Source organism: Ciona robusta, chromosome 6, assembly GCF_009617815.1.
Source record: "Ciona robusta chromosome 6, ASM961781v2".
Classification (NCBI taxonomy): domain Eukaryota; kingdom Metazoa; phylum Chordata; class Ascidiacea; order Phlebobranchia; family Cionidae; genus Ciona; species Ciona robusta.
The window spans coordinates 3,249,399-3,269,128 of record NC_143240.1 but is presented as its reverse complement, the minus strand read 5'-3'; the positions used below and the strand labels follow the sequence as shown (position 1 = coordinate 3,269,128).

The 19,730-nt window shown below is 39.4% G+C and overlaps 2 protein-coding genes across 3 annotated transcripts in view; both read left to right on the top strand.

The window, feature by feature from the left end:
* Positions 1–332: 332 nt before the first annotated feature.
* LOC149734995 (uncharacterized) lies at positions 333–10,671 on the top strand. 2 transcript variants are annotated; one of them, XM_089880241.1, is made up of 12 exons: positions 333–753; positions 3,358–3,483; positions 4,035–4,175; positions 4,522–4,861; positions 5,743–5,865; positions 6,449–6,963; positions 7,393–7,506; positions 7,899–8,018; positions 8,431–8,541; positions 8,772–8,948; positions 9,316–9,432; positions 9,915–10,671. In XM_089880241.1, the coding sequence occupies exons 1-12, from the start codon at positions 681–683 to the stop codon at positions 10,535–10,537; spliced, it is 2,580 nt and encodes an 859-aa protein (XP_089736367.1). In that variant the 5' UTR covers positions 333–680; the 3' UTR covers positions 10,538–10,671. The 2 variants fall into 2 exon arrangements, with proteins under 2 accessions (XP_089736367.1, XP_089736366.1); XM_089880240.1 differs by having other exon boundaries at positions 334–753; positions 7,393–7,518.
* A 130-nt stretch (positions 10,672–10,801) lies between these two features.
* Positions 10,802–19,730, top strand: part of LOC149734994 (uncharacterized) — a 33,908-nt gene continuing 24,979 nt past the window's right edge. The window contains exons 1-18 of the mRNA XM_089880215.1: positions 10,802–11,809; positions 11,882–11,927; positions 12,048–12,161; positions 12,478–12,600; positions 12,817–12,945; positions 13,179–13,301; positions 13,509–13,625; positions 14,115–14,237; positions 14,660–14,776; positions 15,167–15,286; positions 15,554–15,685; positions 16,290–16,412; positions 16,687–16,850; positions 17,080–17,302; positions 17,600–17,781; positions 18,212–18,356; positions 18,775–18,892; positions 19,496–19,701. Of these exons, the coding sequence (XP_089736341.1) occupies positions 10,931–11,809; positions 11,882–11,927; positions 12,048–12,161; positions 12,478–12,600; positions 12,817–12,945; positions 13,179–13,301; positions 13,509–13,625; positions 14,115–14,237; positions 14,660–14,776; positions 15,167–15,286; positions 15,554–15,685; positions 16,290–16,412; positions 16,687–16,850; positions 17,080–17,302; positions 17,600–17,781; positions 18,212–18,356; positions 18,775–18,892; positions 19,496–19,701 (3,184 nt within the window). The 5' untranslated portion in view covers positions 10,802–10,930. The remainder of the gene's footprint in view (positions 11,810–11,881; positions 11,928–12,047; positions 12,162–12,477; positions 12,601–12,816; positions 12,946–13,178; positions 13,302–13,508; positions 13,626–14,114; positions 14,238–14,659; positions 14,777–15,166; positions 15,287–15,553; positions 15,686–16,289; positions 16,413–16,686; positions 16,851–17,079; positions 17,303–17,599; positions 17,782–18,211; positions 18,357–18,774; positions 18,893–19,495; positions 19,702–19,730) is intronic.

The following is a 19,730-nucleotide window of genomic DNA, read 5'->3' as shown; positions in this document are numbered from 1 at the left end:
GTTTTAAACAAATAAAACGGTGTATGGGAGTTGTGAAGATACAGTTTTATAATTTTGTGAATGTTCTTTGTTTACTACCAAATGGGACGAAAAAATAATAAAAAGGTGTCCCATCTTCCCTCGCCCTACTATACATAAAATATAGACAGTTTACTGGGTAATTGAGCAAAATTTTACGTAGGCGGGGGAAATTCCACTCTACGTTTTTCACGCACAAAACACTTGAGTTTCTCAAACGTGCTCAAGCGTGCGTAAAATACTCGCGTTTTCGCGCAGTAAGATGATAAACAACGATAAATATTTTACAAAACCTATCCCAAGTCTGTTTAATGTCTATATGTCGATGTATGGCGAACTATAGGCAATTTTAAAACCAGCTTCAGCGTTTTAAACGCGCCGGCGATTACCCAACCGTTTCGGGCCCAATGGTGCGCGTTGTTCGATTGTGTTAGCTTTTCCATTATACCGGCACTCCCAAAAGAAACAACGAGCATTGTCTTGAAATGTGACGTCACAGTGGGTCCCGTGACGCAACAACACGTCTCGGTGATTCTCAATTCAGTCTACGTGAACAGTGATAGCGAAGAGACGAAACTTTTCTGAATTTCCACAAGAATTTTCAACTACGTTTTATAATTTCTCAAGTAGACTTTAAAGATTATGAGAATACAGAGACAAATATGAAGTGGAAATTATTATTTATAGCGATAACATATATCGCGTTAGCCCGTTCGGCTACGGGCCAGTCATCAGGTAGGACTTATGACAAATATTAAAATCAAACATTAATTGTTGTAATTGTGAAACCCGCGAATCTTATCCTTATCTGGTGCTTATACAGTTAGTCGATTGTTGTGTAAATAATTATGATAGTTAAAAGCTGGTGCTACGAAAACGTAATATACAAAAATGAAGTCTAAATGTAGGTTATAATTAAAGGGATGGCGTTATCAGGGTCTTATTTGAATATAATTAAACTTAAATAAGTGGTGTAAAACTGACCTGATCTGGTGCTCATAGTGTTAAAGATTTAGTGTTTACGAAACTTGACGCGCTGTAAAATTTGCAATGTCTTTGTCTTGTTGAATTCCAATACCTTTTGAATTCAATACTCGTAAATAAGTACCGCGAAGCTGGAAGTACCTTGTTAAGAATTTGACTGGCTTCGCTTAGAGAATATCTTTATAATTTATTGTCTAGTAGGGTAGGGTAAAATTGTCCATGTTTTAATTTCCTATTATCGTCCCATTTGGTAGTAAACCAAAAATATTTACAGAACTGTGCGCTATATACTTCCTCACGACTCTAAAAAGCGTTGGTAATTGTTCAAAAAACGATTAGAAAATATGGGATAATATGTGCTAACGATACTTATCTTACCCCACAGAACTATATATGTATAACTTAAACATATTTTCATGATAGTGGGGTGGGAGAAGATGGGACACCTCTGGCAGATAATATCCAAGAATCCTGATCGTGTTTTAAACAATTAACAACAGTCTATGGGAGTCGTGGGGATATAGTTTTATAAATGTTTGAATGTTCTTTGTTTACTAATAAATGGGACGAGAAGATACAGTTAAGAGGTGTCCCATCTTCCCCCACCCTAATGTATAATGTTGTTTTTTAAACCTTCCGTTTTCTGGTAACAATACATCAGAAATATAGATATTTGTCCAAGTACCTCTATAGGATTTCGTAACAAATTGTAAAACTATGTTTGCCTATAAAGTTTACACCACTTCTTAAGCCCTAGTACAAAGAACGTGCTATCAAATACAATATTAGCATATTTATAGCTACTGTTATAGTTTTATTACTATATACTTAATAACGTTTTGGCTGTAATACTTTTTCGCGACTAGTTGTAGCCTGTTATACAACTTGAGAATTAAAATACAGTATGTAAGAATGTTTTATTTGGACCATGTTCAAACCCGAAGAAATTGTCCCCCGTTGTACATATAGTTTTGCGGGGTACGATGGGACACCTTTAGCACATAATATTCTAATATCCTGATCGTGTTACAACTACCAACGGTCTATGGGAGTCGCGAGGATACGGTTTTATAATTCTTTGAAAGTTTTTTGTTTACTATACCAAATTGGACGAGAAAATAGAACTAAAAGGAGTCCCATCTTTCCCCACGTTACTATATTTTTATTACGCTTTTGCTATAATGCTTTTTGGTGATTAGCTTTGGTCTGTTATAAAATAAGTGCATCTTTAAATACAAAATCGTTCTTTATGTAAAGGCACTTGTAACTTAAGCCTTGGTTTTTGTAACAGTAAAACATTTTATTACAATAGTCTTGGAAACCAGATGAAATAGTTCTGGTACACCAATGTAAGCTGTTGATATGTATCATAGTTGGGTCAGATTATATTTGATTATATTTTACTCCCAAGCTTAGAGCGATGTTGTTTCAACTTTGCCCTCCAATAGCTGTACACCGTAACACAGTTAGAATTAAAATGTCAAAATACAGCCGCGTTTCAATGTAGTGTTAAAAATGTTCGTTATACCACATAAAAAAATTGATGGGTAAATTCAGCATTTAAAAGGAGTATATACAATTCCAATTTAACAGTTGAAAACTATACTATAGACATAAGAAATGAATCCTACATTAATAATAAAAGTAAAAGATTTCGTAAATTTACCATATCAAGCCCATTATACGTGGCTGTATTTTGGCAATACCGTTCGCTACCAGAGCGACCGTCACGGGCCTGGGCGGCCTAACCCATTCCCCTGTTTACCGTACATAAAGAGAAATAATAAGCCTTATACCTGCCTACGTCACGAGCACCTTTTCATAAGCGTTGGAGCAAAACGTGACGTTCGAGAGAAGTCTTTTGAGGCGGATTAAAGTTAAATTTGGAAAGCCCTTCATTGTGATATTGTTTGCCTTGGCCGTTCTCATTGAAAATCATGATTAGAACTATGGCGAAATTTTTCTTTTGTTCGAGGCGGACCATGACGATGTATAATATTATGCTCATAAATTATTGTAATGTGCTTTTTTATTCAGCAAACGAAAACTATACGCGTGTCTAAAGTGTATATGTTATAATAATCAACAAAATAAGAAATTAAACCATATAATTGAACATCTAACCTTGGCCGAGCTGTCATGGAAAGATCTTTCATCCATTACAATTAAAAGCCTTGTCGTCTGCCTTCGGGTGAAGCGACAGGCCTCAACAATCTCGTGAGGTGCATGCAGTAGTACCCTGGGTGTTGGGGTAATGATTTAACTTTGGGCAAAATCCTAGGCCTCGCTGTTGGATCTCACCCATATAGAATATAATGTATTTTAATGTGATTGTAACTTAATGTCTTTTTACAGTCGAAAGTGCTGTGAGTCGTCTTGTATTGAGCATTTCAAATTGTGCGACCGTGGCATGCCAGACCGCAATACAGGAACAACTAAACCAGATTGCTGCATCTCAAAATATATCTATCGGATTCCAAGGTAAAAAAGACTTTGAGCTATAATTGACTGGAAGTCCTTAGAACTACTGTGTTCTACTGTGTATATAGGTTATATAGTTTTCTTGCTTAACATGTCAGCATTTTCGCGTTTATTGAGTGTCTTTCACCTTGATGAAGACGACCTGAATAACACGTCGAAACATAAGTTTGCAAAAGCCGAAAGAGCTTAAAATACAAGCATAATATGCCTGGCATCAACAGCGTACATGCTATCATATAGTTGTCTTTTAACGAGTCATCCTATACAGTGTTAATTTTAAAGCACTGTGGCAGAGTATAGAACGCTCGACTCTTAACCAGAAGAAGTCGATTTCGAAGCTCGACGTCCTTAGGCAAGACTCTTAAACAAAAATTTCCCAAACCGAAATATAGAAAAAATGGATATATTAAACATAAAATAACCTGCAAAGTTATATATTTGGTGTATTATAAACGAGCACAAGATAACAAAACCTACAAAAAAGATGGCCGTGTCATAACGTTTCGGGTTCCAAATATGCTCTTGCATAAAATTGTTTATTTTTACCCCAGATTTGAACGAATGCAATCAGATAAGCAGAGGCAACTGTTCCGAGTTTGCTGACTGCGTTAACACGCCTGGATCCCATGAATGCGTTTGTAGAAGTGGCTTTGTGGATGAAAGTCCATCCCTGCCCGGCCGTGTGTGTACTGGTAAGTCGATACTTAGTGTTTATTGTCTCCGTGTATCCTGTATACAGAAGACCGTGCTTGTATCCATGCCACACTTTAAATGTAGGAACTGTTCTGATCTTAAGGGAATATGTGTAACAGCCGCCACATATTCTAGTATTTTTTTACTTTGCCATAAAATGAACATGTCTTATGTTATAAAGAAATGTATATATACCTAAACTATAACCCAGCGATAGAGTATCACTTTAATTAGACCATATATGTTAAAATTTGCTGTAATTTATTTGTATAAAAGAAGGTTTAAGTTGCTGTACCATGCGAGCATTTTGAAAAGCGAGACATCTGAATAATTTTTATTTCCAAGACATCAACGAATGTCAGAACGGGTCAGCGAACTGCCTTCCTACGTCATCAAACGCAATCTGCACCAACACCAACGGGTCCTTTACTTGCGCATGCGCAGTGGGATATTCCGGTGACGGCGTGACGTCATGCACCGACATCAACGAGTGCGCTTTGGGAACCAGCAATTGCTTTAATGCGTCAGGATGTGTGAACAGTCCAGGCAGCTTCAGTTGTACCTGCCCACCCGGTTTTACCGGTGATGGCTTCAACTGCCAAAACATCGACGAGTGTTCAACCTCAAATCCTTGCTTTGACGCCAATGCTGAATGCATTGACGCGGAAGGCACATTCAACTGCAGGTATAACTCTGAATTTACTCATTACATTAGAATATAGGCTTGTAAAAATCGAATTAAAGTTTACTCACATTGTAAAAGGGTTTAAAAATGGATTGTTAAAACCTACTTTAGGTCTACTTTAGGACTTAAATCCAGCTGTATTTAATACTTATTCTACTTCAGAGCTAAAATCTATGAATTGCTTTTCTGTAACTATTATAGTTCAGTAGGATGGGGGAAGACGCGACATCTTTAGCACATAATATCCAAACATCATGATCGTGTTTTAGGCAGTTAACAACGGTGTATGAGAGTCGCGAGGTTACGGTTTTATAATTCTTTGAATGTTCTTCGTTTACTTCCAAATAAGACGAGAAAACAGAATAAAAAGGTGTCCCATCTTCCCCCACTCTCCTATATACATAATCGATGCTGCTAACATTGTGGGCGTACGCGTCTTTGGAAAACACATTTTACGATCATGGCTCAAACCCAGGGCCCCGTAACAACATGCAATATAACATAAGTGGTAACTTTAAAGAGGCGTAGAAATAAGACACACGATATATCGATAATGATAAAACGGCTGTTGGCCTCGCCAAGTAGAGATATAGTAGGGTGGGGGAAGATGGGACACCTTTTCATTCTTTTTTCTCGTCGAATTTGATAGTAAACAAAGAACATTCAAGGAATTATAGATTCGTATTTTTACGATTCCCTTAGACCGTTGTTAATTGTTTAAAGCACGATCAGGATAATTAAACATTATGTGCTAAGGGTATCCCGTCCTCCCCCACCCTAATATATATATAAATATCCTATTTATTAATGCCCTTGTTATCAACTCGTATAAACGTTTACGCAATGATTTGTATATATTAAGACAGTTAATTTTATTGCAGGTGCAAAACTGGCTTTACTGGGGATGGCCTTACCTGTACCGACATTAACGAATGTAACAGCACCGTGTCTTTGTGCTCAGCTAAGGAGATTTGTGTGAACACCCAAGGCAGTTACTTTTGCAGGTAAAGAATATCCACATTGGGTATTTCCATTCTACGTATGGGTGAGATCCAATAGCGTTACACGCCATGGGAACGATATTGACCAGAGTTATCCCATCCCCATGCTGAGTATATTGAAGTCACGCCTTTGACCGATAAATTGTGTTTTTCTGTTATTTTGCTTGTTTAAAAAGTAGCCTACCTCGCACGTATAAAATTTGGTTTAAGGCCATCGCATATCCGTTAGATAAAAGTATCATTTTATTTTGTAAAGTAATGCGTTTACAATCGTACGGCGTGGCACACCATGTAACTTATAGGAGATTTAGCTAAGAGTTACATTACCTTAACGTATTAGAAATATGCGTCATTTTTATCCATTTTTTTATTAGAAATATGCTCCATTTTTTTAAGCTCGGGGAAAAGGGAATATATATATTATACAGCCATCACAATTCATGTATATAAGATTATCGGTTTACAAACGGCTCAGTGTGTTTAATGGGAAATCTATATAATACATTCATGTTAAAGATCAAAAACATTACGATATACACTCTAAGTGAAGTCTATATGCATCTTGAACGAAATAACTTTATTATAGATGCAAGCAAGGGTACGAGCTGTTCTTCTCGTTCGGTTGTTTTGACATCAACGAATGTAACCGGGGTACTGACACCTGTCCATCCACATCTACCTGTATTAACACCGATGGATCATTCGAATGTACTTGCTCTGGCACCTGTACTCCTGTGGACGAGTGCCTTACCAATCCATGCCATTTAAATGCGACGTGTACAGATCAAACTGTCGGGTATAAATGCCAATGTAAACCTGGTTTCGTCGGCACTGGCACCAGATGCTTTGATATTGATGAATGCTCACCGCCGGCGATCAACGACTGTCATGCTATGGCGAGCTGTACGAACCTTGTTGGATCGTACGAGTGCGCATGCGCGAGTGGTTATCACGGCGACGGGACCAGCTGCTTTGATGTGGATGAGTGCACGGATAAAGTGAGCGTTGGGTGCGACCCGAATTCTGTTTGCAGGAACCTGCCAGGTTCATTCTCTTGTTCCTGCCCAGTCGGTTATACAGGCAACGGAAGCATTTGCACAGGTCAGTAGATACAACGGCTATATTCATTCATAAGCCACACGCCTTATTCCAAAGGCTCGTATACAAACGAACGTTAGGGGAAGGTAATATATAATCACCCATAAAGTTACATACATGGTAACTCGTAAGCTGGCATCCGGTGTATGAACACAGCACGTGTGATAACGACTGTCGTTTTTCGGCCACGCTAGGATAAAGCAAATTTCATTCATTCATTCATTCATATAGCTGATTACCACGTGTACCCATAGCTGCAATAACTTTAGTTGCTTTGGGTACTGGTTTAAACAGAAGAAATTACTATGGAACGTACACTAAATTTCAAATAAATAGAAGCGAAGCTATTTTAGAAATCATAACATGCCTGGCAGTCACGGTGTGTATAACCTAACTTAGGCTACGTTATGTGAAACGTTTTTATTTTTACAGACATCGACGATTGCGCTGGTAGTCCATGTTTAAACGGGAGTATGTGCGTGGACCAAGTTAACAACTATACATGTCAATGCCTTCCCGGGTTCAGTGGCCGACACTGCGACATTGGTAAGCGCATGGGTAAGTTTATTAACTGCTTTTTGTAGAATGCATGCATTCGCTTATTCTACAACAAATGTTTGCCTAGTTGGTAAGAGGTATCTTCCGTCCGTTACCGTTAAGACCATTGTCGTCTACCGTGTGGTCCATACGGTAGCAACTGTGGCTGTTGGAGTAATGGACCAACTTTGGCTTAACTCCTAAATCTTATGACATGCTTCTCCCTCACACTGTTTAAAATGTCTACCCTAAAGTTTTGTGACACAAGTATATGCAAATATAAGAAAACAAACCCCTTCTATTCGATAGCCAATACTGCGAAAAATAGCTTTTGCACAAAATAAAGGAAAATCAGGTTGCAAATTTGTCGGTGTTTAGTTTTAATGTAACATTCTCCCCAGAAATTGACGAATGCTCCAACACCTCTCCTTGTTTAAACAATGGGACCTGTGTGGATATGTTGGACGGTTACAAATGCGTGTGTTTGGACATGTTTACCGGGACCAACTGTGGGGACAGAGGTATATAGACCTACATATGTATTGAGTAACACTCATTTAATCACCTACAAAGTAACATACATGGTAACTCGTAAGCTGGCACGAGGTGTTAAACCCGTGTGATAACGACTGTCGTTTTCCGGCCACGCGAGGATAAAGAAAGTTACATTCATTCATTTATTATAGGCAGATACGACTATACTGAGAGCAAAAAACTATACCACACACCACAAATATTTTTCTTATACTAATTTGGGGTAAAAAGGATACCTTTAACATGATATCCAATATTTATTGGCCATCACCTTGGAACTAAAATAGAACCGACAATAAGCTTTAACATCTGGTTAGCTCCGTTGGTTAGGGCAATTGCCAAACTAAAATAGAAATAGTTAAACTATCGCATCTTTAATTATTTGTGTGCCTTTTAAAGTCAATATGTGCGACTCAAATCCTTGCTTGAACAACGGGTCTTGTGTGAACTTGAACACCACCTACAACTGCGTTTGCACCGATGGGTTTACTGGAACAAACTGTTCGGAGGGTAAGACTCTATGTACCTAATTTGATATTTTATTAGCGAAAAAAATTTTAACATTTGTGCTTTAAACATAAACATAGGATGGTTCATGTATTCATTCTGTTTGCCATCATATATAGTAATAAACAAAAAATATTTGAAGAATTACATAATGGTGTCCTTGATGTGTAGACGGTACATCTTTGTTAATTAATAATTTCTAATATTTTTATAGCAACATTTTATATTTCCAGTATCACCGTGTCCACCTGGCGTACCCCTGGTGTCTTGTTTCGCCGACCCTTGCCAGTTCCCAACGTGTCCCAACTTTCCCAACGCTACTTGCGTGTCCAACTCCTGCGGTGGTTGCAATTACCACTTCGAGCACAACGGGAAACAGCTGAACACGTCTGAGTGCGGAGATGGCTCAAGTAATGCGAAATTTGAGCCTTTATGTATATATCCAAACGAGGTGTATGAAACAGAACACCCGTCTTATAACGACTGCCGCTGCCCGCTACACGAGGATAAGTCAACTTACATTCATTCATTCATTCAAACCCCTTTAGCTATAAGAACTAAATTTGAGCCTGGATTGAAACTCATTCCAAAAGCTCGAAAATACTTTTAGCCCAATGAAGCGGCGTTCTGATAGTTTCCGCTTTACAATTTAGATGCAGGAAAGACTTACTACATAAAAATTATTATAAAACACAGTACAATAGAATTACTTTAAAAAATAATAGAATTATCTAATAATTTATTCGGGTAGTATTTTAACCTTTTTTGTTATTGCAGCACCTGTGTGTAGCCCTGCCTGCCACGACAATGCATCCTGTGTGGTTGGTTGCAACGGCACCAACATCTGTCGTTGCAAAGTTGGATACAAGGGCGATGGTGTGAACAATTGTACCAGTAAGTTGTGTATTTAACGAATAGTTTGACTGAAGCAACCTGTACTTTATATGGGTGAGGTTCCACAACGTGTCATATCATAATACCCGGGATTTTGGCCCAAGCTGGCCTATTATCAATTCTGTATGTATAAGGTCCTGCAGAAAGGCACGCTAGCAGACCGGATATTTAGGTCATAGTTGGTCCATTACTTCACCGTCTATTTGGGTGAGGCCCTACAACGAGGGATGTTAGACGCCCTGATATTTAGGCTAAAGTAGGCTTCTATCCTGTTAGCTGTATGGTTATAAAAGTCATATAGCGAGGGAAGCCAGAGAACCTGAATTTTAAGCTACAGCTCTCCCACTACTTAACTCACTATATACCTTATTATAAAACAAAGACTGTACAACGGGACATGTAAGAGGACCTGGGTTTTGTTCTAGAGTAGTCCCATTACCCCAATACATAGAATTTATTCTCTAGCTTGTTTCTTTTTACAGAGAGTTGTCCTATTCAACCTGCACCACCAATCCCACCGCCTCCACCACTGCCGTTGACACCGCAAACCACTACAACAGTTATCCCGCCACTAATTCCACCACCCCCACCCCCACCTTTTACAACAACCCAGCCAACCAAAACTACAATTATCCCACCCATGCCTCCACCACCACCACCCCCACCAAGTGTAGCAACAGCAAGGCCAACTAATCCACTCCCACCTATGTTTCCACCTCCCCCACCGCCCCCGAGTTTCAACAACAAGGTTGTCAGGACCCCAGCCCCACCATTAATGCCCCCACCACCACCACCCCCGACTTTCGAAAACAACGTCGTCAGGACTCCAGCCCCACCATTAATGCCCCCACCACCACCACCCCCGAGTTTCAACAACAACGTCGTCAGGACTCCAGCCCCACCATTAATGCCCCCACCACCACCACTCCCGACTTTCGAAAACAACGTCGTCAGGACTCCAGCCCCACCCCTTATGCCCCCACCACCACCACCCCCGACTTTCGAAAACAACTTCGTCAGGTCTCCAGCCCCACCCCTTATGCCCCACCACCACCACCCCCGACTTTCGAAAACAACGTCGTCAGGACTCCAGCCCCACCATTAATGCCCCCACCACCACCACCCCCGACTTTCGAAAACAACGTCGTCCGGACTCCAGCCCCACCATTAATGCCCCCACCACCACCACCCCCGACTTTCGAAAACAACGTCGTCAGGACTCCAGCCCCACCATTAATGCCCCCACCACCACCACCCCCGAGTTTCAACAACAACGTCGTCAGGACCCCAGCCCCACCATTAATGCCCCCACCACCACCACCCCCGACTTTCGAAAACAACGTCGTCAGGACCCCAGCCCCACCACTAATGCCCCACCACCACCACCCCCGACTTTCGAAAACAACTTCGTCAGGACCCCAGCCCCACCATTAATGCCCCACCACCACCGCCCCCTACTTTCGAGAAACCACTGAGCACCAAACCAGCCCCACCGATTATGCCCCCACCACCACCACCCCCGACTTTCGAAAAACCACTGAGCACCAAACCAGCCCCACCGATTATGCCCCCACCACCACCACCCCCGACTTTCGAGACAACACTGAGCACCAAACCAGCCCCACCGATTATGCCCCCACCACCACCACCCCCAACTTTCGAGAAACCACTGAGCACCAAACCAGCCCCACCGATTATGCCCCCACCACCACCGCCCCCAACTTTCGAGAAACCACTGAGCACCAAACCAGCCCCACCGATTATGCCCCCACCACCACCACCCCCAACTTTCGAGACACCACTGAGCACCAAACCAGCCCCACCGATTATGCCCCCACCACCACCGCCCCCAACTTTCGAGAAACCACTGAGTACCAAACCAGCCCCACCGATTATGCCCCCACCACCACCGCCCCCAACTTTCGAGAAACCACTGAGCACCAAACCAGCCCCACCGATTATGCCCCCGCCACCACCGCCCCCAACTTTCGAGACACCACTGAGCACCAAACCAGCCCCACCGATTATGCCCCCGCCACCACCACCCCCAACTTTCGAGAAACCACTGAGCACCAAACCAGCCCCACCGATTATGCCCCCGCCACCACCGCCCCCTACTTTCGAGAAACCACTGAGCACCAAACCAGCCCCACCGATTATGCCCCCACCGCCTCCACCCCCCACCTTCGAGGGACAAACGACCAGAAAACCATCACCACCATTGCCACCGCCCCCACCACCGCCTCAATCGTTTGAGGTATTAGCAAGCACAAAGCCTTCACCACCTATGCCCCCACCACCACCCCCTCCCTATGTGTTTGACGAAGAGGCAAACAAGCCAGGACCGCCCATGCCTCCACCGCCCCCACCACCAATGGTAAATGTAAATGAGTTTTTAACTCTTACCCTTTAACGTTATCAACATTTTTAAACCAACACTTCATTTCAGTGTCAAGAAGGATTTGTCTTTAATGAGACAACCGGAGAATGCGACCGTGAGTTACATTTCTGCTTTAATTATCTAGCTGAAGTATATAAACTAATACTTTCCGTTTTAATTGAACTCTAACAAGTGTGGCTTACTTGATTCTATAAACCAACACTTACTTTTGTAGCTGTGAACGTGTGTGACACTTGTGTTATCAACGAAGAATGCGTCAATGTTAACGGTACTTTCGCTTGCAAATGTGTCAGCGGGTTTGCCAAAAACATCTCTGGAGTCTGCGCAGGTACGTTTGTGTGAGGGAAAAAGTTACGTACCAAGTATACCCAACAACTTTAAATAGCTTATATTAGAGTGTGTATAGGCCTATGTAGAAAGGTATGTGTGTAGAAAAATTAAGTACCAATTATGTTCAACAATTTTAACGAAGCTTTTGTAAGCTATTTATGCCTTGCAAATTTTGATATTATAAAAGGAAGGTTAGCAAATATGCCAACCGAATTTGGTTGCTGTGGTAAATAAATAATTGCACATTTTGATCATGACACTTATACAATATAGTCAATACAATCGCAGTCGTTTAATAAAACTTTTGTTTTTAGACGTTAACGAATGTGCAGCCCAAATTTCTCCTTGCAAACACAACGAAAACTGCAACAACACAGTTGGTAACTTTACTTGCAAATGCAAATCTGGCTTTGAACGATTGGAAGCGGGTTGTATAGGTATAATCTTACATAGGCTATCCGGGTTTTCTAAAACAACATTAATTTGGCTATACAAGTCTTCTTATTTAGGGTTTACGATAGAGTGTTCTTTTACCCTTGATAAAGACGGTGTGTTGCATTGAATGGGACCGATTAATGTAACCTACTAATTTGTAATAAAATACTTCCCTGTGCCACAGTAGTCACAAATTCTAACCATTTGTATTACACCAGATATCAACGAATGTGGTCTTAACAAAACTCGCTGTAGTCTGAATGAAAGGTGCAACAACTTGAACGGCAGTTCTGAATGTATCTGTATGAAAGGATTCGCCAAGAACTTGACACATAACATCTGTCAAGGTTTAAGTTTTGAACTCTTAATAGTAACTTCACGTTTATATTTCCAATGTCTTGTATATTATTAAACTAACGGTTAAACGACGATCGTTAAAAGACATTATTCTTAGTCTGTATGGTGTTCTGTTTCATACATCACGTGTCCGACATAGGACATACTTATACTCAAAGCCAGGCATTATCAAATTTAAGTTCTTTGGATATTATTGATGTTCATATGCCTGTTCAATCTGCAGATGTCAACGAATGCACCGATGGGTCCAATACCTGCGTAGCTAACGAAGATTGCGTCAATACAGACGGTGGATTCGTTTGCTTGTGTAAGACCGGTTATACAGGAACGGGAGGCAATTGCACCAGTAAGTATACCCAGGACGTTTGTTCATTCACTGTAATCGTTCTTTTGCACTGAAAAGCGACCGAAAAACTGCCAAATAACCTTTACTTGTTACGGCAGATAAGTTACTTTTAAAAACAAATAGTGTAGGTTACCAGTTAATCCAAATCACTTTTTCGTAGCTACAGTTCACAGTCTAGGTTGTATTTTAATTCTACCTTTGTTTCAGATTTGGATGAATGCAAATCCAACCCATGCCATGCCCAAGCGATATGTACGGATACCATTGGTAGCCATACATGCGCGTGTAAGCCTGGATACACTGGCGATGGATTCCAATGCATAGGTATTCCACACAAACGCTACTGTCGAATTTAACCATGCTTTCTTGAACATAACGTAGGCCTATAGTAAGGTGGGGGGGAGAGGGGACAACTTTTCAGTCTGTTTCCCCGTCCCGTAGTAAACACAGAATATATAAAGGATTATAAAAACGTATCCTTGCGGGTTGAGTAAAGTGTGCAAACCAGAAGCGTATATAAACGTTCACGAACCAGTTGATCCAGAAGTTAGACTCGTGGCTGTATTACAGTAGGGTGGGGGAAGATGGGACACTTTTTGCCTCTATTATCTCGCCCCGTTTAGTACTAAACCAAGAACATTCAAAAAATTATGAAACTATATGACTATGACTCCCATTGACCGTTAGTAATTGTTTAAAACACGATCAGGATATTTAGATATTATGTGGTAAAGGTGTCCCATCTTCCCCCACCCTACTATATATATTATAACCCATAGGACCGTATAACAAGTTTTCATTTGAATATTTCAGATATAGACGAATGTAAAACAGGCAGAGACAACTGCAGCGCAATAGAAAAATGTTCAAATACTAACGGCAGTTTCGTTTGCACTTGCATACCTGGTTACAACAGAACAGGAGTCAACTGCGAAAGTATGTATTTTATAACAAAGAGATTGATTTTAATCTCTTTGTTTTATAACATAGAGTAAATTACATACGTCTGTTCAAAACTGGCTATATATTTAAATTAAAAATTTGGATTTAGTAAATTCCCTGGAATCTATTCTCCACAATATACACGATTTTTGTATAACATCAAGCCTTTGATCAAGAAACTCCCCACTAATCGATAAAAAAACGTTATCACCAACCGCTTGATATAGTTATTGATACGGGGCGGGAAAATTTGGCGACAATCATGCCTAATTTAAATTTGCTATACATCAGTTAACCGCAACTATTACAGCTCTACTAGAACACAAAATTTGTATTTTTCACATTATATACACATATTGAAGCAATAAGCACATATTTAAATTGATGCGGTAGTTATCCATGTATTTTTCCTACAGATATTAACGAATGTCTTGCATTGCCGTGCCATGGATCTGCGAACTGCACCGATACTGTTGGTAGTTACCAATGCGCTTGTGACCAAGGCTATTCCGGTGATGGCTTCAACTGCTCAGGTACGGTTTTCGTTTATAAATACTCTTTAAATTAGTTAAGTGGGATTTTTTTATATTCGGCTGGGGTATAACCATAGTTGGATAGACCGATAGAGGCTCTTTGTCTTAAGTGTTGTTTGGCTGGGGGTTTAGGTTAGGCGTCGTTAGATAGGCTTTGTTTAGGTAGGGTATGTGTTTTTGTAAGGATAGTGCACAATAGAAAGCAAAGTCATTTAGACTGGAGCCTACAACCTTTAGTGTGAGGAATATCCTATGATTTAGGAATGTCCTGTAGTTTGTTATTTTCCACCCAAGATTTAATAATTTTGGGGAATGTCTTATTTTAGGAATATGTTTGTACTTTTGAAAATTATACCATTAAAACAAATAGAAATCAATATTGTTTGCCAGATATAAACGAATGTGAAAGGAATCCATGTAACCTTGTGACAGAAGAATGTATAAACACTGTTGGAAGTTTTGTATGCAAATGTGCTAGTGGTTACAACTCAGTTAGTGGAGTGTGCACTGGTAAGCATGATGGCATATTGTATACAATTTATATGGAAATAAATTGTAGCAGTAGTGTACAGTATTGTAATATTTAATTTGCACCTATTTTTTGACCGACCTATTGCTATAATATAGTTTGTCCCAAGTGGCCAATAACACAAACAAAATATTAATGCCTCAACTTTACTGTAGGTATAATTTATTAAAAGTGACAGTGGCATGACCTGCTACAGTAAGCCTTTTGATCTCTATCAGCAACTTAATTATTATTGTTTTTTTTTTCAGATATTGATGAATGCACAAATGGCTTAAACAACTGCCACAGTAATGCTACATGTGTTAACACACCCGGTTCATTCTCATGTTCTTGTAATTGTGGATATTCTGATTTTGGAGCTATACCTGGCACAGACTGTGGTATGTAATATGTTGGAAATTTCACACAAAACCATCTAAAGTGTTTCACTTAAAATACCGACTAAATAAATCCACCTAAAAAAAGTTATTCCTATTGTGTTGAAATGTGAATCTGTTGTTGATTTAGTGGTCATAAAATTAGATGATTCTTAAAAGAAATAACTCAATTCAGTGATACGAAATGTAGAACAAAAAAGCTACAGTCCAAGGGTTAGATTAGTGTACTAAAAAATATATATATATATTTCACTTAAAACAACACCATCAGTCCTTTTATTTCATATGATTCTTGTTCAAACATTTATGTATCCTATTCAAATAGAAGCACCTTAAAAATATGTAGGTATGTATCCTATTCAAATAGAAGCACCTTAAAAATATGTAGGTATGTATCCTATTCAAATAGAAGCACCTTAAAAATATGTAGGTATGTATCCTATTCAAATAGAAGCACCTTAAAAATATGTAGGTATGTATCCTATTCAAATAGAAGCACCTTAAAAATATGTTGGTATGTATCCTATTCAAATAGAAGCACCTTAAAAATATGTAGGTATGTATCTATATAAATAGAAGCAGCATAAAAATGTTTATTTTTTTTCAGTGTTTGATGCATGCAAGTACACCCATCATCCTTGTGATCAAAATTGCATCACTTCACGTGATGGTTTCTCATGTGGTTGTGATGCAGGTTTCACCCTTCAAGCTGATAACACAACTTGTTTATGTAGGTTTTGTTTTAACTCCTAACATTTACTTGGCTGGGAAACTGTATTATATAAAACCTTGACAGTTGACATATATGGGGAATATTTTAGTAGACTTTGCTTAATGTAAGTTACATGAAACTACATTTGTGGTTACTCGTAAGCAAGCACGATGTGTATGGAATACAACACCCGTGTTAAAACGACCGTCGTTATGACACAAAGTTGAATAAGTAACAATAAGTTCCAGAATTATTGTCTCCATTATTATTCTTACATAATCTTTGCTTGCAGCCACACAGCCGTGTTCTTCTTTCAGTTGTATAAGCGGCTCATGCTATATTGATGCTGCCGGGAATGGACAATGCAGATGTAACAAAGGGTATGAACCTTTCTTGGGCTTCACCACATTTTGTACGACTATCAATGAGTGCGCTGGCCCGCACTCCTGCGAGCAAGTAAAAAACATTTTATTCTGTTTTATACTAGGTTCTTTCTGTTTTTCACATTTTACAATTCAGTTTTTTTGCTAGGTTCTGTCTCATTTTTCTATTTTTTCACACTTGCTAGGTGTTTTTTTGCCTTTCCCATATTGTAATGTTTTGTTTTATTTTTTAGCTTGTCTTGTAGCAACGATATTTTTTTTAGTTTTTCTTTATTTTAATTATGGTCCATACAAAATTACAGAACTGCCTTAATCCTGCCGGTGCCACTACACACACATGCTCATGTAACTCCGGCTATGCACCTGCTGCTCATGCCCCAGATTTCTGCTGTGACAAAGCAGTGAGTGTATGTAACACTGGTGCTTCCAAGTGTGGCAATGGAACTTGTGTGGACGACTTTACAACAAGCAAGCTTTACAGATGCGAATGCAATGAAGGGTGGAGAGGCACAGAATGCACAGAAGGTAACACAGTGTTTTGTAATTTGTATAAGGTGTAAGAATACACAATGTATGTATGGTGTATAAAGAGACACCTATGTTATAGCTAAACAGAGAACAAAAGTTGTATAAAGTCACCATGTGTATATAAGAAAACACACATTTTAAGTGTGCATGTTGTATATGGAGACACATGCTATAACCCAACACTTTAACAGTGAGCATGAGGTGTACAAACACCCATGTATCCTAACAGCATAATTTTATAATTTACCATACGTAAACAATAAACACCATTATCTGACTTACCTTTTCCCCCAGATGTTAATGAGTGCTTGGCCCATGGCCAGACAGTTATCATACCTGGTTGCGTGCCATCAATTCTCAGTCCTTCTGCTTGTGTGACCACAAACCTTATGTGTATGAACGGTGGCAGTTGTAGGAACACACAGGGTAGTTTTGAATGCGACTGCAAGCCAGGTTATACTGGTCCAAAGTGTGATGTAAGTGGTATTGGTGTGATGTGTTTAAGTTCGAAACAGTTACTAGGAATTAAAGACCCCTAACTTAAGTATACAGGAAGTGCCTTCATACCATTTAATGGTTTATCATATGAATAATCTGGGTTAGCACAGTAAACGGGAAATTAGAGATATTGCGTCGATTAAAAGTAATAAATAAAAAGTACCCTGGTTTTCTAAGAGATGTGAAGTGCCTCTGCTAGAAATGTACGTTAGTATGAAATATCATTTTGCCTGATATTTCGTAACATAAAAGATACCATTTGTAACTGGATATTCAACCACTATAAACTATTCTAGCTCTTTTTGTTTAAAAATATTTATTTTGTTTAACGTTTATACCAGAAGATTCCTAAAAAGTATATTACATTATGCCTGGTAGCAGAAGTAACACAATATTTAAACAAAACAGATTGACGTCAATGAATGCACCAATGGCCAAGCCTCCTGCAGTATAAATGCAACATGTACAAACACTAATGGTAGTTTCATTTGCACGTGTAATACTGGATTCGTAGTACCATCTGGAGGACCCATTGATGGCTCAGTTTGCATTGGTGAGTAATGAGAAAGCAATGTTTTATTCTGTATTTATTTTCTGTGTATATTTCCTTTGTATGCCTTAATGTTAAACTTTTGTTTGAATATACCATGTGTGTCGGGTGTATAAGAAGACACCCATGTTATAACTCTACAGTGAGCATGAGGTGTATGAATACACCGTGAGTGTCTGGTGTATAAGAAGACACCTATGTTATAACTTAACAGTGAGCATGAGGTGTATGAATACACCATGGGTGTCTGATGTATAAGAAGACACCTATGTTATAACTCTACAGTGAGCATGAGGTGTATGAATACACCGTGAGTGTCTGGTGTACAAGAAGACACCCATGTTATGACAGTGAGCATGAGGTTTACGAATTAACCAGCAAATGCATTGAGAGATTACTGTTAATTTTATTTTCTTCACAGAGCAATTAGTGCAACCGTTTGGTATCGCTGTTGGTGATTCCCCCTTGGAACAAAGCTCATATTCCAACATAGTAACAAGTGAAGTTGGATTTGTAATTGGAAACAAAACATACTACAGGTTAGTCTGCAGCCAACCCAGTGGTTACTAATGGCTTGTCCAAATTATCATACATAATATAACCCAAATAACCCACAAAGTCACATACATCCACATGGTAACTCGTAAGCGGGCACGAGGTGTATGAAACAGACCACCCGTGTTATAATGACTGTCATTACCCCGCCGTTATGCGGGGATAAAGTAGGTTACATTCATTCATTCATTCAGCTGTACTGTTAAACTATGATACAATGTAAACCTGTTGTATGCAATTCATATCTTTTTTTAGTTTTATCTAAATCTGGGGTGATATTGCTGAAATACAGTCACACTAATATTCCTCATTGATTAATGTGGCGAATACATTATACTTAGGCCCTGCTTGTTTCTATAGACACTGAACAGCAAAATAAAAGCTGTTTACATATAAACCTGGGGTGATAAACATGGCTGAAAAGCATGGGTGACAAGTCATTTTAGACACCTATTATTTTACGCTTATAATAGTGTATACACATACAGAGTAGCATCGCATACTATGCTGTAGGACTTCATCCTTACAGAATAGAATAGAAGTAAGCTTTGGAATACCTTGCTCAATAAAACTACTACTCTTTACAGGATATATGGGACAATCAATGGTGTATTAGTACTACAGCCATCCTCTGGTTCAAGAACACAGTCAGCATATGCTAACTCCATCTCTGCAGACCTGTCCACTTCATCTACAACAGGAGATGGCCTTATAGCTGGGTTCTGGTCACGTTTACAACCAAAGGACAACCCTATTTATTACCAGCATATTATAATGGGCAAAACCAATGCTGGTATGTTGTATGTTTTGTTGTTTTTATTA

Bases quoted from the DNA above. Each gene is read 5' to 3' on its own strand.
- LOC149734995 (XM_089880240.1), top strand. From the start codon at position 681: ATGAAGTGGAAATTATTATTTATAGCGATAACATATATCGCGTTAGCC. The intron at 754-3,357 runs GTAGGACTTATG...GTCTTTTTACAG, and splicing joins GGCTACGGGCCAGTCATCAG to TCGAAAGTGCTGTGAGTCGT. The intron at 4,176-4,521 runs GTAAGTCGATAC...TTTATTTCCAAG, and splicing joins GCCCGGCCGTGTGTGTACTG to ACATCAACGAATGTCAGAAC.